The sequence below is a fragment of the Nesoenas mayeri genome (assembly GCF_963082525.1).
Source record: "Nesoenas mayeri genome assembly, chromosome: 5".
NCBI classification, from domain to species: Eukaryota; Metazoa; Chordata; class Aves; order Columbiformes; family Columbidae; genus Nesoenas; species Nesoenas mayeri.
The window spans coordinates 5,879,702-5,904,842 of NC_137548.1; the positions used below are offsets into that span (position 1 = coordinate 5,879,702).

At 50.3% G+C, this 25,141-nt stretch overlaps 1 protein-coding gene across 2 annotated transcripts in view; it reads left to right on the forward strand.

Annotated features, from left to right (window-relative positions):
• The window catches only part of DAAM1 (dishevelled associated activator of morphogenesis 1), a gene marked incomplete at its 3' end in the record, with an annotated part of 56,409 nt that overhangs the window by 30,427 nt on the left and 841 nt on the right, over nucleotides 1-25,141 (forward strand). Inside the window, exons 8-23 of one of the 2 annotated variants that reach the window (XM_080345187.1) lie at nucleotides 84-150; nucleotides 497-614; nucleotides 739-877; nucleotides 1,489-1,547; nucleotides 1,886-2,073; nucleotides 2,498-2,809; nucleotides 2,922-3,029; nucleotides 8,105-8,134; nucleotides 9,533-9,636; nucleotides 15,058-15,142; nucleotides 16,179-16,285; nucleotides 18,006-18,094; nucleotides 18,303-18,471; nucleotides 19,230-19,337; nucleotides 21,449-21,509; nucleotides 22,124-22,255. In XM_080345187.1, coding sequence (XP_080201313.1) covers nucleotides 84-150; nucleotides 497-614; nucleotides 739-877; nucleotides 1,489-1,547; nucleotides 1,886-2,073; nucleotides 2,498-2,809; nucleotides 2,922-3,029; nucleotides 8,105-8,134; nucleotides 9,533-9,636; nucleotides 15,058-15,142; nucleotides 16,179-16,285; nucleotides 18,006-18,094; nucleotides 18,303-18,471; nucleotides 19,230-19,337; nucleotides 21,449-21,509; nucleotides 22,124-22,255 — 1,876 coding nt within the window. The remainder of the gene's footprint in view (nucleotides 1-83; nucleotides 151-496; nucleotides 615-738; nucleotides 878-1,488; nucleotides 1,548-1,885; nucleotides 2,074-2,497; nucleotides 2,810-2,921; nucleotides 3,030-8,104; nucleotides 8,135-9,532; nucleotides 9,637-15,057; nucleotides 15,143-16,178; nucleotides 16,286-18,005; nucleotides 18,095-18,302; nucleotides 18,472-19,229; nucleotides 19,338-21,448; nucleotides 21,510-22,123; nucleotides 22,256-25,141) is intronic. The other variant, XM_080345188.1, reaches the window with a different exon arrangement.

Consider the following 25,141-nt stretch of genomic DNA (forward strand, 5'->3'; position numbering starts at 1 on the left):
GACTGGCTGACTGTGATTTATTAATTATCACGTTCGTATCTGCTTTTAACTGTGTGAGTTTTATTGCCCCTTCCTTTCCTCAGGCACTTAGATTTTTTCGAAATGCTTAGAAATGAAGATGAACTGGAATTTGCCAAAAGATTTGAGCTGGTGAGTATGAACGTTGCTGATGCAGACACCAGCGCTCGATGTCATCATTCCTTCTAAAAGCGCTTACGTGGCCTCGGATGAAGTGCGGTCTTTTGGATAAAATTTGGAGGTTGTAAATCTGTTTCCTGTTGCCCTGCTCTGTTGCAACCTCCGTCCTACAGCTTGTTTCATCCGTCTTCTCCTTTGGCTGCCAATCAGTGTTGTTTGCCTCTTGCAGAGCAACGGGGCTTGTCTGTCCATCAGGCGTGGGGTGGGGACGGCTCATGGGGTTTGGAGCTGAGATTTGGGAAACAGGAGGTGCCGTCACCGGTCCGATGGCCTGACCTCACTTGGCTCCTGTCCACAGGTCCACATCGACACCAAAAGTGCGACTCAGATGTTTGAGCTGACGAGGAAGAGGCTGACGCACACCGAGGCGTACCCGCACTTTATGTCCATCCTGCACCACTGTCTCCAAATGCCTTGTGAGTCCCGGGGGAGGCGAGGAAACCCCCGACTGCCAGGGGCTTGGCAGCCCATATCTGCTCCCCAGGGGTGGCAGCGACCTCTCTGACGCTCCCCAAACTCTCTCCCTTCCTTCCCCTCCAGATAAAAGAAGTGGCAACACCGTCCAGTACTGGCTGCTGCTTGACAGGATCGTGCAGCAGATCGTCATCCAGAGTGATAAAGGGCAGGACCCCGACGCCACTCCCCTGGAAAACTTCAATATTAAAAATGTCGTCCGAATGTAAGTGCTCACCCGCCTTTCCCAGAGCTGGATGCTGAGCAGCACCAACACAGTCCCCTGTGGCTTTGCTGCTGCCACTCTGGTAGGCGAGAAGGACGGGGACGGGGGTTATCCCGGCTGTGTTGGCATCACTTCAGCCTCTTAAGTACAATATGCAGGTGAATTAAGCTCAGCCTCTGTGTCTTCAGTAGATGCCCCATCCCTGGAGACATCCCAGGCCAGGCTCTGAGCAACCTGAGCTGGGTGAAGATGTCCCTGCTTATGGCAAGAGTTGGACTGGATGAGCTTGGAAGGTCCCTTCTAACCCAAAGTATTCTAGGATTCAATGATTTCCCCTGACTGCTGCTGTCACTGTTCCTTAGTCGTCACTTACTATCACCCGGTGACGTTTCTGCTGCTCGGTTGGACAAGCCAGTGTCCCTGGAGCTGTTGAGACAGCACCACATCCCAGCCTGCAAAATCCCACCCGGGGGAATCAGAGCAGAAGTGTTAGAAATACCAGTTTGGGAACCTTACATACCACTGCCCAGGCTTGCTCAATTGTGTTTCTTGCGGGTGATTGTCTCTTGTTTACTGTGGTAGGATTGTCTCACGTGCCACATGTCTTTTAGGTTAGTCAATGAAAATGAAGTGAAACAGTGGAAAGAGCAAGCAGAAAAAATGAGAAAAGGTGAGTGATGGAGACATGTACGGTATTAACTTGAACCTTAGTATGCATGGTAAGCTAAACAGATAAGTATACAGGTATTTAGCTGGATGGAGTCTGCAGGCTTTATTGACTGGCTGAGATAATATCACACTATGGGGCTCACAAGGGAAATGGGTCAAGCAGATATTCATTTTTTCATGGGGAGGCTTTGGACAGGGTATTAAGGCACAGCACGCACTCCCTTTTCTTAACTGTGCAGTTTCTCTGCAGACAGCGTGGGGCTTAGTCCCCCACTTACTGCCCCATTGACCAAAAGAGAGTGTTTGTCACCCAGAAGTGGTCTCATGGGGTTGTTTCAGAGCACAGCGAGCTCCAGCAGAAGCTGGAGAAGAAGGAGCGGGAGTGCGACGCCAAGGCCCAGGAAAAGGAAGAAATGATGCAGACGCTGAACAAGATGAAGGAGAAGCTGGAGAAGGAGTCCAGCGAGCACAAGCAGGTCAAGCAGCAGGTGGCAGATCTCACGGCACAACTCCACGAGATGAACAGGGTGAGCCCCCAAACCTCTTTCCTGTTGTGGCCCAGTCCCAAAGCTCCTGCAAACACTGTGGGCTGATTTCTGGAGGCTGAGCTGCACGGGGGACTGGGCAAGGTGCTTTCTGGGAGGGCCACCGAGATGTCAACACCCTCAGCCACAGGGTGTGAATTTTAGTGTTGTCGTGTGCAGGGACAGGAGTTGCACTCAGTGATCTTGTGGATCCCTTCTGACTCAGGACATTCTGTCACTGTCCCTGGTGACAAGGTGATTTTGCCTCTCCAGCTGCATTGGACCTTTCAGGAGTGCTGAAGCCCTTGAGTGCCTCCTATGCTGGTTAAATTTTGGCAAAAAAAAAAATTAAAATTGGCATGAGGGCATTTCTTGGGTGGTGTCCCCCGTCTCCGTATGACTGGTCCCCTTTCTCTTTCTCTCCCAGAGGGCGATCTGTGCTGCTGGCCCCGGAGGACCTCCCTTACCACCAGGAGCTCCTGGTGGCCCTTTACCTTCTCCAGCTCTTGGATCCCTTCTTCCCCCTCCACCACCACCACCACCACCCCCAGGGGAATGTCCCCCACCACCTCCCCCGCCACCACCCCCTCCAGGGGGTCCCCCACCTCCTCCTGGCCCCCCACCCCTGGATGGGGTGATGCCTCCCCCCGGAGCACCTCTGGGCTTTGCCCTGAAGAAGAAGAGCATCCCACAGCCAACGAATGCCCTGAAGTCCTTCAACTGGTCCAAGCTGCCAGAGGTAAGACGGGCAATAATTTGGGCAGTGAAACTAGAGGTGCTGGATGGTCACTGCTGAGGTCAGGGCAGGTGGGCAGGAGACCCTCAACCTGAAGTGATCTCTCGTCTTGCAGAACAAACTGGCAGGCACTGTGTGGACCGAGATAGATGATGCAAAAGTTTTCAAAATCCTGGACCTCGAGGACCTGGAAAGGACATTCTCTGCCTACCAAAGACAGCAGGTAACAGCGGACGCGGAGCGTGCGTGGGAATCTGGGCAAGGCGCCATCACTGCAAGTCGTGCAGTTTCACTTGTGGTCTCAAAATACATCTGTCATTATTTCATACCAACGCCATGTTTGCCAGATTGACTCAGTCTGCTTTATCCTCTCATCCACATGCCGGTGCTTGGGTTGAAGTGGCCGTTCACGGCTCGGTGTGCCTGGTCTCACCCCTGCCCATGCACCTGACTGCGTGTGTCATGAAGATGGATTACCAAAAAAATAACCAACAACAAAAAAAGAGATGGGGAATGTATGAAAATAGCACCCAGATGTGGTCACAGTTGGGTAATGTTTTTGGATCGCTCTTAACAGCAACGGCTTCGTGTCTCCGTATTGGGTGGAAAATGTCTGTCCCTCTCTGGCCAAGAAGGAGTAAGTTTTGCCCACATCTGCCATGGGTGGATCTCTTCTTTTATTTTTATAGTGAGCCCAGAGCAAAATGGGAGCTTTGAACAAGAAAGAAAATCCCAAACCAAAATAATGACACTGCAGGCAAAAGTCTCTGCTTTTTAATCTCCTGCTCGAGCAATATGGCCCCAGTTTGGAAGGCATCAAAGCATACGAAGAAAATTAGATGCTTGTTTTACCCCAGGCAGGACCACGATGGGCAAAAGCAATGAGTTTTTCAAGAAGGCAGGAGAAAAAGCAAGGAGAAGAGGCTGAAAAATTCATGTTCACCTGCTGAATGTCTGGCTGCATCGGAGAAGAGGACAACCTGCCCCACTCTTGCCAGGCTTAGGCACAGGGACAGTGCCGGGAAGGAGAAGACCTGACACATAAGCTCCTTAGGCAACGTGAGGGTTTAATCTCTTCCAGAGGCTAATTGAGGGAAAGATCAGGGTGGATTAAAGCAGCGCAAATATCAAGAGTAACCCACCAGACGTACGTGCTGCCCTGCTGTGTTTCGGGAACACATGGTATTGGGTGCTGGCTCTTTCCCCTGGTGTTTTTGGAGATTGACTCATGCCTACTGAAGGGCATGTCTGAGGACAAGAAATGGAAGGGTAGCGAGAATAGAAACCTGGCGTGTCAGTGGGACAGTTTGCCCTCTGGCTTGCCTGCCCGAGTCTGTGAATCACCTGGTGTGCTGCAGATTATTGCCAGACAGGAGTTTAAAAATAATTTGCCTTGGCTGAAGTCCTGCTGGGTGAAGTGGCTGGTTAGGTTCAGGGACAGCAAGAAGGAGGAGATGCTGCAAGGAGAGCTGTGACGTGGGCTTTTGACCCAGGTGGGACAAGGACCAAAATGGAGCTGAACATGGGAGCCAGGGACTGGGGTGAGAATGACAGAAGATGCTGCAAGAGTATCTGGAAGGGAGATTTGGAAAGAGGAGGTGACAGGTCACCTGTGAGATGCTGCTGGGGCTGGAGCCATCCTTGCAAACCAGATGCCCAAGTTCCTTGGTGCTCATCCAGGCTTCAGGGTAGCACCAGTTTGTGCAAGTGCTGGGACACATCCCCCTGGACCCAAGAGCATGTGATTGCTCAACTGCAGGTCCCTGGGGTGCCCTCCTTTGCAGTCCAGCATGGGTAAGGGGTTCCCGGCTGTGTGCCCCGGTGCTGCCGGCAGCACGGCTCTGCAGGCAGCTGCTGCACACACCAGCACATGGGGTTAGATGTGCTCTTTAGAATCATAGAATCATTTTGGTTGGAAAAGACCTTTAAGATCATCAAGTCCAACCGTTAACCCGACACTGGCGCTAAACCATGTCCCTGAGAACCTCATCTGTGCATCTTTCAAACCCCTCCAGGTGTGATGACTCCACCACTTCCCTGGCCAGCCTGTTCCTTTTTCATGATGAAATTTTTCCTAATATCCAATCTAAACCTGCCCTGTCACAACTTGGGATAATAGAGACACCACAGGGCACTTCGCATACAATGTGGGGCTGGGGGAGCTCTGTGTGAATGGCCTGTCCCTGCAAGGAAGGAAGGTGAACTAGTTAGTGGCTTTGTAATTTGCAGTGGTTTTGAGCTCTAGCAAAAGTTGTTTTCTGTCCTGAGCAAGCAAGGGAAGAGCAGGGATTTCTCCTCCCTCATCCCCATCTTGAGCCCTTGGCCAAAAATCACTTGCCCGGCGATCGCACCTCTCCCTTATCCCCAGACACAACGTGAGACATCAGAGGCTGCCTGCCTGCTCATGCCCTAAGCAAACCAGGGCTCCGAAATCCCCTGGCTGAGTGATACATCGCTGTGGCCGGTGCCTCGGCAGGGTTTGGGAGCAGTGTGCAGAGGTGTGTGTGGTGCAGGGAGCTCTCAGACCCGCCACGAGTAGCTGTTGAGGGGCTGCTGGTGGTGGGACTTGGTTATTTTTATTGCATATTGCCTGGGAATCCCGAAGTAGTGCACAGACCTGAGACTGAATGATGTACTTAGTTTTAAACATCTCTTTCAATGCTTTTCCCACATCACTGGCTGGAATGTAAGTGCAGGATATAAAGTGAGCTCTGCAGCTCTCAGGAAAGACCATTTCTATGCCTGGAGTATGGGAGCCCTCTGGGCTTCTTGGGGCTCATCCCAGGAGCATCCCTGTCCCTTGCTGTCAGGAGAGCCTGTATCCTCGCTGTCCTCCCAGCTGAAGGTGTCTCCATCCCAAGCCCCGCAGTTGTGCGTGATACCAGCATTTACCCATCTTGTTAGATGTAACAGAAAAACCTGTGGGAGCTCTGCATTTCAGGATGTGGCATGAGGAACCAGCAGGACTGGGTGTAGCTGCTTAAGGACATGCATGTGGTGATGGAGAAAAGCAAGTCCAAAGCCATCAGGGCTTAGATATGTTATGCAGAGGTCTGCACCTCTGTCTGAGATGTTTTGAGAGCCTGCAAGGGGAAGAGGCTGGGAGTGATGCTGATAAGTGGCAGTGACATGACTGGGGCAGTCCTGGCAGGTCCTGCAGTGGTGAGTGATGTAAAAGAGCCAGGGCCAAGTGGAAAAAATACATGTTGTTGAACCAGGGGCTTAGCAGTGAACTGGAAAGGAATTTATCTCCCAAAAAAGGATGAAAGAAGAAAAGCCTCCAGCTCCTCCATGCAAGCGAGAGTGACCTGTGCAGGGGCCAGGGGCAACAGGGGTGGGGAATGTTTGTGGGGACGGTGACAGCAGATTTAAAACTACTCCTTCTTACACCCCCATCCTGCAGCAGAGGCTAATTGCAGTTCATGCAAGGGAAAGGGGCAGAGATGAGGCCGGTTTGAGGCAGAATCATAGAACAGTTTGTGAAGGGACCTCCAAAGCTCATCCAGTGCCAGCCCTGCCGTGAGCAGGGACATCTTCACCAGCTCAGGTTGCTCAGAGCCCTGTCCAGCCTGGCCTGGGATGTCTCCAGGGATGGGGCATCCACCACCTCTCTGACAGAGATAGGGAGGTTTTGTAACAAGCCTTTTCTCTATGTTAATGTATGGAGAGCCCCTCTGTTCCTAGAGCAGGAGCCTGCACGAGGACCAAGTCTGAGCATCAGAATGGAAGGAGGGCCTCCTAATTAAGGACCAGTTAAATGAACAAGAAGATACCCTTGCTGCTTGTGGGTGTGCATTGCGCCTGTGCCATGAAGAAGCCTGCTGGGAAGAGGATGCTTTATTTAACACCCATCCTTTACAACCTTGACTGGTCCACAGAGTTAATTCTGCTCGGGGAACCAGTCAGCACAGTGCCAGACCAGGGTGCCCACGCTGCACCCCTTGGGTGTACATGCCTCTGTCAAAGAAAGGGCCAGTTGCTCCTTTTCTTGGCTGACATCTCATTGCCTCCTGGCACATCTTGTTCTGCTTGATGGCTGCAGTGTTTCTCTGGGCTCAAGGAAAGCCTGATGCATTGTTTTTTAGCCATGGGGCTCATGATCAGCACAGCTCAGCCCCCTGTTGGTGCTGATCCCCCCGCCCCAAGTATTCGGTGCCATTGAATGAAGCCCTTTGCCATCCTTCCGCTCAGAGCCATGTGTGGGTCCTGGACTGATCCAGCCTCAGCAGCTGGTCAGGGGAAAACTTGCGTAAAGAAGGTTTCCTTTGAAAAAGAGGTGGTCATGGTGCTGTGTTTGGAGATGACCAACTCAAACCAGGCACGCGGGCCATCGTCTGCCTCCACACAGAGGGGATGGAGGGAAGTGCTCTTGTAAACCAGCTGCCTTTGGACCCACCTACCTCCTCTGCTCACTGCCTGCCTTGTTTTTTAAAGGGAAAAATAAGTAAACTGACCCTTTTTTGCACCTTTAAAACCTCCCTCCCCATCACAGTGGTGCTGGATAGCCTCTGGAGCCAAGCACAGGAAAGAAAAATGAGATGCAGCCCAGGGAAGGATGAGGAAAAACACGGTGTGTGTGTACACATGTGTGTGGTGCCGGCTTTGCTGCACGTGCCTCCAGTCTGCTGGGGGGAGCCCGGCAGGACAACCAGGTCTTTGGAGGAGCGCAGCGCTGGCAGGGAGTCAGGGTGGCATTCGGCCAGGCTGCCGAGCCCTAAAGAAGAGGGTTTGTCCCTGTCAGAGGAGAAATCAAGGGGAAATGTGTTGCCATGGCAAATGGTAAAGTTTTGCTGCAGCCAGATTTGCTCTGGGATGAGCCTCCCATTATTTTCACTTGAAAGCCCTGTTTTTCCTGGCAGTCGCATTGGCATTTCAGTCCCTCAGATTCACAAAAACTAGCAATTTTCTTCCCGGCACAGCGGGCTGAGCGGTGCTTGGGGCCAGCGCTCGCCGACTCTGGCACAGAGCAGCAGCAGGGCTCGGCCAGCATCTCCCACCTCGTCCCATGTCCCCTCCTCACCTCCTTGCACAGCAGCACCTTGGCCCCATCCACTCACAGAGCCACCTCTCCCTCTCCCGCCAGCCCTCCCCATCCTGCACATCCTTCAATCCTCACCACATTTTCACGTGTATCCCCCTATTTCGGCACTGGCAGACCGCAAGTGGGTCCCTGTGCTGCCGAGCCCCCCGTTGTTGCACCCTCCCCTTGTCTGTGCTTCGATTCCTTTTGGTTTTGCTGAGATCACTGAACCGCATGTGTTTTTACTGCCTTTTTCCATGCTTCTGCTATGGCCGTAGGACTACTTTGTGAATGGTAACTCCAGACAGGTAAGCGAGCATCCGCAAGAGCCTGGTGCCTGCGAGGGCAAGGCGAGCGCGGGGCTGGGGACATGGGGGACATGTGCTGCATCAGGGGGTTAACGTGACAAAGTGAGGGTTAAATCAGGGAGCTGCAAAGATCACCGGGTTGAGCAGCTTGAAAGTTGATGCAGGAGAGGCTGGCGAGGGCCAAGCTGCCCACTCTGCTGTCCAGCCAATGTCGAAGCCAACATCTGCGTCCAGGGACTGAATTTTTAGATGCAGCTTAGCATAGAAAAGCTGCTACCGCTGGGTATTTTTGCTTTTCAAAAAATGAAAATAAATATATTCACAGCTGCAGGTTGAAGCTCTCTGTTTTGTCAAGGCCAGGAGGCAAAGCACACAAAAGGGGCAGGTGGTGGTAGGTGACTTGGGGCTCACCTTCCTTCACCTGCCACTGCCTTCCTTCTACACCGCCTGTTCTGGAAGCTTCTCACTTCTTATAGCTGTGGTTTTTTTCCGTTCAAACAAGTAAAAGTGTAAAAAATGGGAATTTTCGGTGCTCACACTCAACCCGAGCAGTGGCTGTGTGCCAGGTCTCCTACATTTATAGGCATTTAGTGCGGATCTGTAGCGTGTGGGACCCTGTGGCTCCAGGTTGTGTTCCTTCCAGAAGGATTGAATAGCCAGCTTTTAACTGATTAACCTTACTAAAACATTCGATATGGTAAATTAAAACTGAGGGCAACATGAACCCCTTGGGCAGCGCTGCAAAACTGTTGTTACGTAGATCTGCCTATTCACCTGCCACCACAGTTTTGTGTATTGTTACTCACTTGAAGGTAACATTTTTAAGCTGCTTGGGAGCTGTAGGTGCTTATGCCCCACAAATTCCTGCTCTCAAGTCCCTTATTTTGGGAGCATTTCCCTGAAAGAGCAGCAAATGCTGCAGGTTGTGTTTGCAAGTGTGGTAGCTTGTATTGGTTATAGCTTGCTCAGACGACTGATACATGAAGGGCGAATGCAGATGTTTGGAGCGGGGATGAAGAGCAAGAGCGATGCTGAGTGTGTGCAGCAGCCCATAATGAAATATTTCATAGGAGGATTTAATGAAGTATCACAAATATGTATGCTAGGAAAGCCCGGCTTTATTTATTCAGCAGCGCCTGTGTGTTTGTAGGTTCTTAAATCTTCCCTGTCTGAGAAAATATTTACATTTCTAACCAGTGGCTTCAAAGCCTGCTCTGGTTTATGAAATGACTTACTGTGTTTCAGTTACAGGCGATGGGTTTTACCCATAACCCATGGTGACACTCCTGATTAATGGGGGCCCGCTGTGTATCACGCTGTGATGTGCTGAGAGTACTAAATGTGTTTGCTGCTCCACGGCTTTTCTCCAGGGTTTTGTTGTTTGTTTTTTTTTTGCAGAAGGAAGATGCCATCGATGACACCTTGAGTTCCCGGCATAAAGTCAAGGAGCTTTCAGTCATAGACGGCCGGAGAGCTCAGAATTGCAATATCCTCCTCTCCAGGTATGTTTAATGCCTTCTCACTCTCTGGGGAGCCGGGGGGATGCTTGATACCCTGCCCAGGGCTGGGGGGCTGCTTCTCATCCCTTGAGGGGGGATTTAATGACAGGAACCAGCACTGGAGGAGAGCCAGCGACACCTGAACCCAGCTATAGCCTTACACCAGTCACGATGGGGTGACACAGGGGGGAGATGCAGTTATCCGGATACATGGCAATTCACTGTCCCTGGAAAACCCCAGAGGGACTGAGGTACCCAGTGAGCCTTTATAAGGGTTGGGAGAGTGTTTAATTTCACCTCTTATCTTCCTCAGCCTGGGTTTTGTTTGCTCTTTGATGTGGTTGAGGAGGGTCTCTGTTAGACTGGGGAAAGCGCCGGGTATCAGCAGGGTGTGGGGAACAGCAGCGTAATTCGGGCAGGGCCTGGCTGCCCACCCAGGTGTCCTGTGCCACATCTGGGTTTTGGGAAGGGGACATTCCCTTCTTCTAGATGCCCAGCCCCATTGGGATGACAGCCTCTTGTGTGCCCCTCACCAGGCAGGCTCAGCTCTGCTACCAGCAATTTAATCCCATTCCTGGCTTGCTGCCAAGAGGATAAAAAGGGCCTTTTTTGGCAAGATAAACTACACCAGTAAGACTGACTTCTGAGAAGGGAAAAGCCAGGCTGGGGTGGTCTGAAAGGATCAACCATCAGCGTAGCTACTTGGAAAAAAAAAATACAGCAGCAGAAAATGCCACTTGTTTCTGACTCACCCAGAAAAAAAAAATCCCAACAGCAGTAAAATATAGCTCCATTCAGAAATGTTCACTCTGCTGCCTGGAAGTGCAGAAGCTTTTGTGGCACTCAGGTCCAGCCAGGATGGAACGGCATCGCTGGCAGGTTGGGTTTGCAACCACGTAGCCCAAATTCTGTTTTCCGGGGCTGTGGATCAGCAGAGCCGGTGCCTTGCCTGGGCATCCCGGCTGGTTTCCTTCCCTGGGAAGCATGCAGAGGCTGGTACCTGCAAAAAAAACCCTCTTGGTGGGTAATTCATGGTCCCTGGTGCTTCCTTAAGCTCTCCCAGAGATGGTCCACAGCCCTGTGGACAGCAGGAGGGATGATGCAGCGAGCCGTGTGCTTCAGAATTCGGTGGTAAAATCACTGTGTTTATGGCCATTTCTGCTCTAGGTTGCTCCTGGGGATTTTTGTAGTTCTTAGCTGTCCAAATAGAAAGGATGACGATGATAGCAGAGTTTAAAGCAGCCAGGCGAATGAGTAGGTCTATATCAGCCAGCTATTAGGAAGTGATGGGATTCGGGGCACTGGCTGGACTGCTCCCCGCCGGAGTGGGTTTAGGTGTAATTCAGCCAGAGGTTTAAGTGTATAATTGAAAGTTAAGCACACAAATAGCTCTTTTGGTGAGAAGAGGAGCTAGTCACACATTTTAAAGGCATCTTCTATGTCTTACTGAGTAAAGTGCCTTGTTTTGAGTGCTTTGGGGTTCATCCCGTGGTGCTCCTGGGGATGCACAGGCAGAGGGGCCAGCTGGAAAGAGCATTTCTGTAGCATTACAGCAGCAGCCGTATCTACTCCTTCCCCCATTTCTCCAAGGGACCACAATTGAGTTTCTCTTCCCAAAATCCCTTTGGAAGACTTACTCTCTCTCTCTCTCTGGTGACCAATGAGAGAACCCAAAGGAATGGCAGGAAGATGTGCCAGGGGAGATTTAGGTTGGACATGAGGAAAAGGTTCTTCACCCAGAGGGTGCTGGACACTGAACAGGCTCCCCAGGGAGGTGTCACGGCCCCAAGCCTGACAGTGTTCAAGAAGAGATTGAACAACACTCTCAGACACACGGTGTGAACTGTGAGGTTGTCATGCAGGGACAGGAGTTGGACTCAGTGATCTTTATGAGTCACTTCCAACTCATGATGTTCTATGATTCTACTCTTGATGTCAAGAGGCTAAAACGAAAGGGCAGTGTCAACATGAAGCCCAAGCATCCTGCTGCCTCCCGATGGCCCCAGAACCAGCCAGACTCCATGTGACTTTGCCCAAAACCTCTCACCTCTACCCATTCCAGTTGCCCATCCCTAAACTGGGCAAAGTCTCTGGTCCTGGTGGTGCCAAGGGCTTGGCTTAACCTGGTCTTGCTGGGTGGCTCATCACAGCCGGGCTCACACAGCCACTACGGGGACAAGCAGACTTTCACATGCAAAACAACCTGCAAGCTTGGTCACATATTTAGGCCAGACATTTGTAAGCTCACCAGGCATTGTCTGGCTTGCAGCGTGGAAAGATTACAGCCAGCAAGATACTTTATCTCTCTCTGTAGATTTGGGGGGGTTTTTTGCCTGCTTCCCTTGCTTTGGGAGAAATTACTGCACAGTGAGATCACTGGATTTTCCTCTGGCTTGTAATGCAGCACAAGAATATTTTTAACACTTGCTTTTTTCTTCTTGTTTTTTTGGAGAATGCTTTGCCCATGTCAGTGCATTATCGGGTCTTCCTCTGTAAACCACCCATGTCCTTGCTTTTGCTCCCTATGTGTGTCTGTGTATTTTTAGTGCTGCTTTCTGCAAGATGCTTGTCAAGCCCTTGCTCCATCACTTTCTGCCTGTGCTGGCAGTGAATGGCTTGTTTGATTCTTCTCTCCGCCAAGGCGATGTGGAGCATTTTACTCAAATGAATGTGGCTTTTCAAGAGGGTGCGTCCCTTTCCCGGCAGAACTTGTGTTTTTTTCCCCTTCACACTTATTACGTCCTCGACAGGACTCGACAAAAGCCACGCAAAGGAGCCCCGCGCTTGTCAGGCCGGTGAGCTGTCACTTCACATCGGCGGGCTGCTGGCTTTAAATCCCCGTGACAGCAAGCCCTGTGACCCCGTTCCTCTCAGACGGCTCGCGTTCGACAGCTGCTGCCAACAATGATAATTATTGTGGTTATAGATAAGCTTCTAGCTTTCACTGGCCCCTTTCCCATCACATTGTCTGAGAAGCTGTTTTCTTCTGGCGCCCCGCGCTCGCTCTCTGCCGATGCTGGGACAGGCTCTTGTTCTTGGCACTGGGTTGTGATGGTTCCTGAGAAAAGTTTTTTCAGCCTCCTTTTATTTATTTTTGTTTAAATATATTCTATTATTGACTTTGCTTTTAATGAACAGGGCTTCCAAACTCACCCTCATCTTTCAGCACCCTCCTGGAGATGATGACAGTGGACGGGCAGCACTTTAGATGTTCACTTTGGCTTTGGATGAGGGGTAGCTGCACACCAGCCACCTTCTCCCAGGAACATGTTTGCCTCCCAGGGATTCCCCAAATGTCCAAACCCAGCCAGTGTCTGCTGTTCACTGGGGTGGGGACCGATGTGACATTTGTCGATGGCCTGAGCTCTCGTTTCACTGCTCAGGTGTACAAAGGGTCCTCTTGCAGCTTCATATCCCACCTCAGGTCACGTCCATCCCAGCCACTGCCCTTGCACCGGACAGGACCAGTGTCCCCAGGACATGGTTGCTCATCACTGCAGGCATGGTAGGGGACATTTTCCATGGATCCTGGTTTGCTCCTTGTGCGATGATCCTTGCAATGGTCCTCAGCACAATCTTTGAGCTTCCTCCCCTGGCTGAGGTGAGATTTTAGCTCACTCATTATTCAACAAACTCTCTCTTGGGGGTTTCCCTCAAGCAGAAGGTGAGAGAGGGCCAAGTACAAGATGAGAAACATGAGCTCATAAGGAACAAGTATTTAGTTGCCAGGTCTGTAAGACTCACCAGTCTTGAGAAAGCTAATCCTTCGCTTCAGTCTTGAACAAAAGATTTAAAGCTAAACCAAGCCATTTCTAGCCTGGTCTTAGAGACCAGCACCCTTCCTGCTTCAGCTTCATCTTCCAAAAGCCAGCTCCATGGTCTCCATCTGCTCCCTGATGAGATGCCAGGAAAAACACCTTCCTCGTTTAATTACTTGAAGTGATCAGGTCAGCTTCCAATCTTCTTTTTTGATCTGCTGATCAGGTTAATTCCAAGGTCCCACATCCCACCGTAGGCTGTGTTTCTGGTTTCAGCTCATTCCTTTGAGCTACATCCAGTGTTTCAGCATCCCTTGGCAGTGCTGATCACCAGGACTGGGACAATGGGTTTCCTTATAGCCCATGAACAGGTTTTTTCAATCATGTGACTTTTTCATGCATGCAAGTACAGGGGATCTTCCTTTCCTTTCCTTTCCTTTCCTTTCCTTTCCTTTCCTTTCCTTTCCTTTCCGCGCCTTTCCTTTCCTTTCCTTTCCGCGCCTTTCCTTTCCGCGCCTTTCCTCTCCTCTCCTCTCCTCTCCTCTCCTCTCCTCTCCTCTCCTCTCCTCTCCTCTCCTCTCCTCTCCTCTCCTCTCCTCTCCTCTCCTCTCCTCTCCTTTCTCCTTTCCTTTCTCCTTTCCTTTCCCTTCCCTTCCCTTCCCTTCCCTTCCCTTCCCTTCCCTTCCCTTCCCTTCCCTTCCCTTCCCTTTCTTTCCCTCTATCTGTTGCAATGGTTTTAACCATCACTGCAAGCTGAGCAGGGGATAGGATGTTGACAGAGAGAGTTGCAGGAGTTTCTGGGCTTTCCTTCTTTTGCATTTAGATTATTTTATCTACCACAATTCAAAAACATGAAGAAAAATATGTGTAGGTTTGCAGTCAAAGTCCTTACAGAGAGCCATCACGGGGAGTTCTGCAGGGATATTAAACTGTAATTGATGGCGGCTCCAATTTGAGGCTACATCTTCAATTCCTGCACATTGAGTCGCCACCCTCCAAAAAAACCCTGATGGGTTTCTTGGAATGCTGAGCATCCTCTTCCCCAAATTGTGGATTTCTATGTCTTTCTCCCTAGAGGGGCAGTCCAACCAAAAGCAGCTGTGAGGGGTGGGGGAGGCAATGTCCAAATCCAAGAAAAGCAGCAGAAATTTGACACATTTTCCTTAGGGGTCGTGGTGATGGTTCAGGACCAGTGCTGAGCTGTGCTTCTGAGCCCAGGCTGGGCTGTGCTGTTCACGGGGACCATGACTCCCCCTGTCCCCGTGGCCCTCAGGGATGCCAGCACCATAGGAGCAGCATTGCTATGGGCAAGAGTTACATAGAAAAGTCATTTAATACATGTATAATACACCACTTACAATACTTACATAAAAGACTGTAAAGTAGGGGATGGCTGCCTGTGACGCAGGGAGAGGGAATTGGCTGCTGGGGTTTGACCTCCCGTTCGCAGCGGGTCCAGAGATGCTCATTGCTGTGCCTTGGCAGACCATGGTCCTACCATGTTTCTTGCACATGCTTCTTCATAACATGCTGTATAGTGTTATTAGTGATGGTGCTACTGGCTGGGAGTAAAGCTGTTCATGTTGCCTGGGCACATAAGGAAACGCTCCTGCACCTCGCCCGATCACTAGGCTGGGAATAATTCTCCTTCCCTTCCACCTCCCAGGCTGAAACTCTCCAACGAGGAGATCAAGCGAGCAATTTTGACAATGGATGAGCAAGAGGACCTCCCAAAAGACATGCTGGAGCAGGTGGGCAATGTGTCTTGTGCTCCTCTGTGGTTGCCTCACGGTGAGACCACGCTGTGCGCAGCACTCAGGACTAAACTGCGGCTTTGAGAAGTGTATTGGGGCCCCAGATTATTTGCCAACTGTGTGTTGGAAAACTGCCCCACTGGGCTGGAGCAGCAGGCTCTTCTCAGTGACAACCAACAGTAGGACAAGGGGTAATGGGTTCAAACTGGAACACAAAAGGTTCCACTTAAATTTGAGAAGAAACTTCTTCTCAGTAAGGGTAACAGACACTGGAACAGGCTGCCCAGGGGGGCTGTGGAGTCTCCTACTCTGGAGACATTCACACCCGCCTAGACACCTTCCTGTGTAACCTCATCTGGGTGTTCCTGCTCCATGGGGGGATTGGACTGGATGAGCTTTTGAGGTCCCTTCCAATCCCTGACATTCTGTGAACACAGTTCAGTCACAGCATCGATGCAGGTATCAGCTCTGCCCTGGGACCCCAAGGCTGAGCCAGTTGCCTGTTTTGTGGCCGCAGCTTTAAGTTTTTGCTCAGTGGGGTTTTATTTTTGAAAGCTTCTTTAACGTTTGTGCAGTCCTCAAAAAGGGAATCCCACTTTTCACCCCCCGCTAGATCCCTCACCTGTCCTTAAACCTGAGCTGGTAACAGCACTTTCAGCAGAGGGGCGGGAGGATTCATTGTACAACATTTCCATCTGCAAATATGTAGGGTTACAGCAAATTAGAGTCCCTGACATCTCTGACAGAGCTGATGTTGAAACCTCCTTGGAGTAGTTGTAGTACATCTGTTGTAAAACCAGAGTGATAATGTGGCAGAAGCAAGAGACGCTTCTGCGATGGGATAATGAGAGGAATGATGTGACGGGCTAATGAGAGCGAGGTCACAGGGACAGCGATAACACTTATTTTACAGGTGCCTTGGGGTCACTGTACATGCTGAAAAGGCAGGAGATCCAAGCAAATCAATCAGCATTTCGCTCATGAAAAACTGTAAATGCACCTCATGTCCATAAGTGTGCTTTTCCTTGTTTAGCTCCTGAAGTTTGTCCCTGAAAAGGGTGATATTGACCTCCTGGAAGAGCATAAGCACGAGCTGGACCGTATGGCCAAGGCTGACCGGTTCCTCTTCGAAATGAGCAGGTTGGTGGCCCGGGAGACGTGTTTTGGCCAGTGGCTGCACGGGCTGGTTGTCAGGCAGCTGTTTCGTGGAGTCTGGTTGGGAAATACACCCTGCTTACTGTTTTTCACATCAAGAAATGAGTGGGCCAAAGCACGGTGCTCCCATCCATAAAGTGACTTGTGATGCTATGCTCCTAAAATCAGGGTTGTGCATCCCAGGCAAGCAGCAGCTGGATGGAGCAGCAAAGAGAGGGATGGGGAGATGGATCCTTTGGAGAGAGGCCTCACAGGGGCTGTCCCAACACATTTCCCCTCTCATTTTTGGGATAAAGGCTCAGTCTGGCACAACTTGCATCATCTGCATCGTGGCCCAGCTGGGAGGTGCTGTTTGAATAATAACAAAGCTGTAGTGATGCTCCTTTCCCCTTTACACAAACATATCCTAAGGAACACTCAAGACTGATGTATGTAAATTTTTTCTCAGCTGTGTAGATGAGTCCCACTCACCTCCAGGAATGACTCGTCCCTGGGGCTCCTGAGAATATATGAGACGGAAAGGAAATGTCATTTCTTCCTGCTCCTGGTAGCAATCATTTAAGGCTTAGAAGTCTTCAGGGATGAATAATCTTATCTTTTGCATGCACGTCCTCCAGAGGTGCTGGGTTAAAATATTGAAGCTCCTTATTTAGATCCAACTGAGTATTGAGCTCTTTGAATTTTTTAGCTGAACTTGAAGCAAGTCACTTGTTTGCAAAGTCAATGAGTTTTACAATCTGAGATCGTACCAGGAGATCAAAAATAGAAATGCTCCTGTCCTCTCTGAGAAATGCTCGGATGAGCACCGGGGCAATGCACCATGTAGCTGCTGAGCATCAAAGACAGGCAGGACAGAGCTGTGAAGTTCAAACCTAAGCCCTCGGGGCTGGAAAATGCTCAGAATTAGGTTTCCTATCACAGGTCACCTTTCTTCTTCACAGTCTCTTGCCCAAGTGTTGCTCCTGTGCCTTCATCTTTTGGAAAGCAAAATGTCCCGATGCAAATGTTTTCCTTGATTTCTGGCATGGCTTTTTAATTTGCTTTGTGGTCTGTAACTGAGTGTGATGTCTTTGTCACCTCTGATTAGTACAACAACAGCGTAGCCTATGGCCTTGTCTGTGAGCACGTCTCCCGTGGGTCCTTGGTCCAAATGACTCAAATCAGCCTGCCATTTGTGTACAAGGGAGATCTTGTTTAGCCTAAATACAACTGACATGAGCAGAGCTGTCCCTAATTTGCCCAGGAAAGGGCCAGATTGAGCTGTGTTGGTGACTTTCCAGCCCAGACCATCGTTTTGAGGATCTGAAGGTCCATTTTTGTTAGCGCTGGTAGTTGGCCTGTCTGTGTTCAGCCACAGCTCATCACAAAACCATTGGGAGCCCAGACCTCATCAGCATCTTTGCTAAGGAGTGGTCGTAAATGAACTGTTTGTTCATAGCAATAGGGTGTAAAAATGCACTTGTTGAACCTGCTAAGTTAAGAATAGGCTTAAGCATGTGCTTAAGAGCCCACCTGGATCCACCCCAGCACAGCTGGAGCTTCAAGTTGTCATTTTTTCCCATCCCAGCATAGTTTCAAGGAGAAATGTGGTCATTATTTTTTTAATCAAGTGGCTCAAGAAAGCACAGCTGTGAGCAGCAGAGCAACTGAGCTCCACCTGGAGCAAGCAAAGCTCAACCTGCACCTCTTTTTTTTTTTTTCCCAGGATAAACCATTATCAGCAAAGGCTGCAGTCCCTCTACTTCAAGAAGAAGTTTGCAGAGAGAGTTGCGGAAGTCAAACCCAAGGTGGAAGGCAAGTGGCTGCACCTGATAAGGGGTCTAAGGGGCTCTGTGCCAGCATGGGGAGCGTTTGTATGAAGAGCATCCCTCTGTGGAGGTTGCAGCAATGCAGGGGAAGGGAGGGAGCTGGTGGTCACACTTTGGCCATAGAGTTGCTGCGAGGAAAGGGGACCGGTCTGCTGTCGCATCGGGGGTAATGTCCCGCACCTCTCTGCTTTCAGCCATCCGCGCCGGCTCCAAGGCGGTGCTGCAGAGCGGCAGCCTCCAGCAGCTGCTGGAGGTGGTCCTGGCCTTCGGGAACTACATGAACAAAGGCCAGAGGGGCAACGCCTTCGGGTTTAAGATCTCCAGCCTCAACAAGATCGCGGACACCAAGTCCAGCATTGACAAGTGAGCAGCCCCTGCTCTCATCCTCAGTAGCATCCATGGCACCCAGGATGCTGGGGGAACGGAGGGATCGTTAATGTTGCCTCCGGGATGTGGGTAGGTGAGAGTGGTCCCCTCCCTCCTGCCACCCCATCTGGCACATCCAATGATGCAAGTGTCTAGTTTTGGAACAGGACAGATTTCGAGGGAAGCCGAGCGGCAGATCAGCACAGGGATTGATGGGGACTTTCCTTCCCAGGCTGGCTAAACAGCAACCAAGGCTAATTGGGAGGATCATCCTCCAAACGCTTTTTCCCCCTTTGAGAAGCCAAGAGCCATTGTGCTGTGGCTTCAGAGGAGAGGTCCCAGGGGTTCCTCTCCATGGGAATCTCCTCTGCAGCCCCTGATGCTGCTGCTGCCATCACCTGGTTCGCTCTCCCCCACCGAGCTCCATGCACAAAGCGAGAGGAGCTGGGTCAGGTCTCAAACCTGCCTGGTTTCATCCATCGGTAAAGACAACAGAGATGCGAGCAGTGATGCTCAAGTCACCCCGTCTGGGTCCCTCCTGTGGAGGCACCTTGCTTGGAGGGACCAGAATGCTCTGCACTGTGGCTGCACATGGAGCAGACCCATCCCATGTCCCCAGACAGGCAGCAAGCAACATCCTTGCAGAAATCCCAAAACAGTTCATTACCAGGGGTGGGATTTTAAACAGAGTTTTCAACTGGGCTCTCGGCTTCCCATGATGCCGCCATGCTGACCTCGCTGATCCTTTCTCCTAGGAACATCACCCTTCTGCACTATCTCATCACAATCGTTGAAAAGAAATACCCCAAAGTCCTCCGCCTGCACGAGGAGCTGCGAGACATCCCGCAGGCAGCCAAAGTCAAGTAAGCAGGGATTTAGGTGGTGCTTTGGGAGCACCGGGAGCACCTTTCCCCTCGCTTCAGCCTGCCTTTCATGTCACCTTTCCTCGCTTGTGCTCCTGGTCAGATCCTGGCCACCAGGTTGGTGGCCACGCTGGCCCGAGGGCAGCCCAGGAGGCAGAAGTAAAATCACCTGGTGGCTTTAAATCTCAGCCCTTGCAGCAAAGGGCTGCAAGCCTCTGAGCGCGAGGGAGGGGAGCTCCTGGGAGCAGCCGTTTCCTGTTGTTATCTCACCGCAGAAGCATTTAATTAATTTCTAATGGTACGTTAAGTAATCCGGGAGGAAGCGGTTGCAGTGTGGCTGCAGATAAAGGGCAGCTGTTTATCTGTGTGTGGCAGGGAGGCTTTGCCTGCAGTGTGGTGCGAGGAGCTCACCTGCCTCCAGGTCCTTCCTGGCCCTCATTTTGCCACCAACATGGAGCTTCTGGTGTCTACAATGAGCTTTTAAACCTTGCCCATCTCCCAGTGACGTGTTTGGAGCAGGCTGCTGACATCTCTTTGCTGGCAGAGCCCCCTATTCAGCAAAGACCTTAAATACACACTGAACTTTTAAGCACAGGAGGAATCTGCTGTTGCTCTGCAAAGCCCTCAAGTATGTGCTAAAGTCCCTCTGAAATCAATGAGGCTCTGTTTGGGTTTTAAAGTTCAGCAGGAGCTTATGGGCTTTGCTGTTTCAGGGACCTGAGCAGCAAAAAATCACATGTTTCTGCAGTCAGCACGCATTCATGTTTGCCATGGACATGAAAAGGGGCTGAAACCACACCTTTTTAAAGAGGGGATGGCAAGTATGCATGGAGTTTATGGCAGCTTGAGGGTCTTTCAAGTCTCAAAATACTCTTCTAGCAATGATGGCTTCCCGGCGGAAGATCTGTAATGTGCAAAGCAAGCATCCTTACATTTAAAATGTAAAATAATTGTCAGCCGTAAGGATTAAACAAAGTGACAGGACAAATCTTGGCGCTCGAGGGGAGTTTGTGGAGGCTGCACTCGTAGGCGTTGGCTGAGGACGTGGTGGAGCAGGGCACGCTCCTCACCACGGCAGGCTCCGGCTTTCTCATGCTTGTGTATCTGCAGCTGTTGTACAGATACGCGTATGGGAAAGAACACGTCCGCATAGAGGGTTGTTTTTTTTTTTCTCCCCTAAACTTTATCATTTTGCTCTAAACTGGACACCATATGTAATATTTGGGTTGGGTCCAATCAGGAGTGAAACCAAAAAAGTTTCTAAAGCTCTGGAAAACCCTAAATTCCCCCCAGCCCTGCAGCTGTGAAGCAAAGTTACGGCCTCTGTCAATCCCGCCGCTAGTAATGAACTGCTGGAGCACAGGGCTCCCAAAACTGCATTTTCCCAGACAAAACCTGCCAGGAACGCTTGCCCCATGACCCGACATCAGCATTTTCAGGGACCCCAGCACTAGGACAGACATCCCTGGAAAGCCTTCAAGCCTGTGGTCATCAGGTCTTTGTGAGAAAGCTTCCACTCAGATGTCATGGTAGAAACCCGTAAGCACTTGAACTTGATGCTCATCAGGGGCTTGAGCCTTGTGTAAACACAGGCAGCGCCAGATGTGATGATTTATTTTCATTTCTCTATATTTGGGTTGTCTCCCTTTATGAAAGCCTTGCTGCTCAGGAGGATGCTTTGCATGGCATTCACCTAACCGTGGTTCCTTGAAAAGTTATCCACCATGTACTGGGACAACAAGCCAACCTTCTGCTGGCCTTCGAGAGGGGAAGAGAAATCTGTGCCTAACAAAGCCCTCTCCTGAGCTCTCCTTTTGCTTAGAGAGGTCTGAAGGCTGTTGAGCTTACTAAGCCTTCACAGTCCCCTTGATTAAAACCACTGAAAAGTGCTTTGCTTTAAAACAAGCAACTGCAGCCACTTTGAGATAGGCAGATGTCCTAGCTCAGAGGCCAACAGTCCAGTTTGATGCTCGAGACACGCTACTCAGCAAACAGGGAGCAAGGTGTGCAGTGCTGGGGTCTTTTCAGTGGAAAAACATGTTTGAGTTGATCGGAGAGCTGTAGAACTTGCCAGGCGAGACTGAAAATTAACATCTTGCCATTTCCAACAGCATGACCGAGCTGGAGAAAGAAATAAACACTTTGAGGAGTGGCCTGAGAGCAGTGGAGACTGTAAGTATTATTTAAATCAAATGTAGCCCATCCTGGCTCTGAGCACCGTGGCATCCCTCCTTGGGGAGGCAGGGGAGGGAGCTCCCAGTGAAGCTGCTTTTGTCTCATCCTGGAGATCTGTTTGTCTTTCCTTCCTGCCCCGCACGTGCGCTTGTCCTCTTAGGGCTGTTTTGGCACCAAAGTTGCCCTGTGCGGTTCAGCACGTGTGTGGTTTATATCTAATACACCAAGGGAGGCTGAGTAGGTGTAGTGATGATGCCTGTGGAGAAGCTATGATGTGCCAAGGGGTCTCTTTTTCACTGTAAAACTGCAGAGGGCTGGGGCTTGGGTTGAGGAACGGGTGATAAAACAGTGGAGGTATCCCAAAGGGACTCACTGTCTTGCTAAATTATGCTGCTTCCTTGATTTCTCCTGCAAGATTTCACCTTAAAAGCAAACTGCAGGTGTGATATTGTAAAATGGGGTAGGTAATCCGTGGTCCATTGCAGGAGGGAGCAGAAGTGATGGTGCAGCCATGACACAGGCGCACACCCAACAGCACTGCCAGAGAGTGGTGCTTTTTGTGTCCCTCATGAATCAAGGCCTGACCAGATTTACATTTTTTTTCCCCAAAGGAGCTGGACTTCCAGAAGTCTCAGGTTCAGCAAGCGGGTGACAAGTTTGTGTCTGTCGTCAGCCAGTTCATCACGTTAGCCAGCTTCAGCTTCTCGGATGTTGAAGATCTTCTGATGGAAGCAAAAGAGCTGGTAAGGTCAAGGTCACCAGCGTCCTTGAGATCTGGGTGGCATTTCAGCCTTTCCTCTGGCACAGGGGGAGGAATGGTCCTGCATGGTCCTGGCCTTCCCAGAGCACACACTGTGTGTTGACATCTCAGATACCTCCCCCATGAGATCATGCGAGTGTCCTGCCTGGACTCTGACATGAGAAAGGTGCTGAGCTGCTCTTTATGGTTGGTTTGGAGTGAGTGGGGGGGTACATCCCTGTCCATCCCCAGGGCCTTTTTCCTGCTCCACAACCAAACATGCCAGGGGATCGCAGGTCAGGCTAACAGACTGCTTCTGGGACACAAGATGTGCTGTAGAAAGCTGTGAGATACCTGTCTATCTTTTGGAAGCACGAGGCAGGGGTTAGCCATGGGAGAGTTGTGCCCATCAGCAGAGGAGATGATAGGTCATTTGTGAGGATCTGAGTTTTGGTGAAGAGGTTTCACTCAAGCCTTGAAGGCTTGCTTTGCTTTTTGTGTCTTAAAATTGAAACATCTCAGTTTTTGGTGGCTTTAGAGGGTGGCAGCTGGGGCATCTTGGCCAATGAAGGCTGAAGGTGGCAAGATAGCAGGCTGTTCTCTCTGGTGTTCATGGAAGAAGAGGAAAAGATGTAATCAGGTCTTTGGGCTGGACATGAGTTTGATACCAGAGACAACCCAGGCTGCCCGAGTGACCCCACTTATACAGGGCAAAATAGATCTGATGTGTAACTTCGGTTGGGGACCTTCCTGCTCTTCTCTCCAGAGGAGAAGGAGAGGAGCTCAGTGACATTAATTGAAGCCAACTTCAGACCTGGTTAGAGAAGCTACTTCAGAGGTTCACCTTCCCCATAGTAATGCCTTGGTGAGTGCTTTGCATGTGCAATGATCTCTTGCCGTGTTGTCCTTTTCTCCCTACCAGGCTGGTTTAAGTCACAGCGAAGGGGTGGCCATTGGCTGACATCTGTGATTCCCAAGCACCTTCTGCTTCTCTTCTTTCAGCAAAGGCTGTTTTAGAGGTTCCATCCTTGTCCCACTGCATGAGCTACCTCTTTAAAAACAGAAGTTAGCCAGGTGTTACCACCTCCTTGTCCCTTGTTGTAGCAAAGGCCAATTGCTACTGTACTTCAGACCATCCACGCATGCTTGGGGATTATGACTGACCATTGCCTTCCTAAAGTCATGGCTAACCCAGGCCACCCTTTTAAACTCTTGATGGTAACCTGGCAGATCTTGCCTACTGTGAGTTAGGACTGCAGAGATGGTGATGAATGCTCTGCAAACTGTATTGTTTTCCGCTGACTTGGCTGGATCTGGAGGAGAAGGTCTGTTTGTGGTCCCCAGAGCCCATCGAAGTCCGCTCTGAAGCAATGTGCAGCAGTTGCCATGGTTATTAGATAGGATGGGCCGTGCAAAGTGCACCAGCTCTTTACTTTTCAAACAAATGTCCAGATTCAAATTGTGTTACTGCTTTCTCTTAGGAAAGCAGAAGCATCATTATTTTATAAACTTCATGTCCTGCAAGGTTAGCATTTTCAGCCTTTCCCACCACCAGAATCTCCCGTAACCTGGCAGACAACCCCAGTATCTTGATGAAAATCAACAAGAATAACCTCAGTTATTTTGTCTGACACAGTGGCACCTCTCAGATTCCTCCCTACATCTTGAATTGCTATGTCTCTTAAGTAAACAAAGAAATACAAATGCCCTAAATGTCTTTTGAAGAGCCTAGAGCACCTCCGCAAATAAAACTAAATCATACAAGCAGCCTTTAAAAATGTTCCTCTTGGTCTACACAGCAAAATCAAAGCAACTAATAAATCTGTTTGTGCTTTGATTTTGTTTTTCTTTTCTTTTAAGTGTCCTTATCTCCAGAATGCGCCATCACAATTTTAACAAACTTTCTGTGCACAAAGAGTCTTCTTCAAGCTGGAAGGGAGAACAAAGGACGTCAGTCCCAGGGATGACTTGTGGGTTCCTTGGGGACCTGGATACATCAGCAGATCATGGATGTCCTGTCCTGACCTGCGCTTTGGCCTCATTCAACTCCCTTACGTTAATGGTGTGCGAACAGCACGAAAGGCCGGAAAACTCCCTATTTCCCTACCCAGGGCTGTGCCTGAGCCCGGGCAGAAACGTCTTTTAGAAGTTTCACCAACACATTTGGTTTCAATAGCAGAGCATGTGGCAGTGATAAATAATACCCCAAAAATACTTCAAAGAAAAACTTAAAAGTGCGAGTTTCCCTTCCCCTGCCGTGTTTACTATTAGTTTTATGTCTTCGGTCTTCAGTCCTGCAATATTTTGCTTCCTTATTTTTACTGCTGCTTAGTTAATAAAGTCGAGCTGGAGCAGGGGGAGGCTCAGCACAGCCAGAGGCGAGAAGGGTTGTGTGGGGGATGTTCTAGGAGAGGGAGCTCAGGAGTGATCCAGGACCTGTTACAACAGTACAAGGGGTGATGGTTTTAAATTAAAGGAGGGAGATTCAGGCTGGACATGAGGAAGGATTTTTTTTACAACGAGGGTGGTGAGAGCCTGGCCCAGGTTGGCCAGAGAGGTGGTGGATGAACCATCCCTGGAGACATCCCAGGCCAGGCTGGACGGGGCTCTGAGCAACCTGAGCTGGTGAAGATGTCCCTGCTCATGGCAGGGGTGGCACTGGGTGAGCTTGGAAGGTTCCCTCCAACCCAAAGCATTCTATGACTCTATGTTTCTATTACAGGGCAGCAGGTAAAATGTCAGATTATTTATTGCATGTTCAAGTCAAGGTTTGATGAAGCAAAGCCCTGCGCTCCACCATGCTGCTGGAAGCATTTCTTCCTGCTCCGTCAGGTCGAAGGCTTCCCTTGGGGGGTTTCACCAGAGCAGTGAGTATCTCCAAGACTGACGG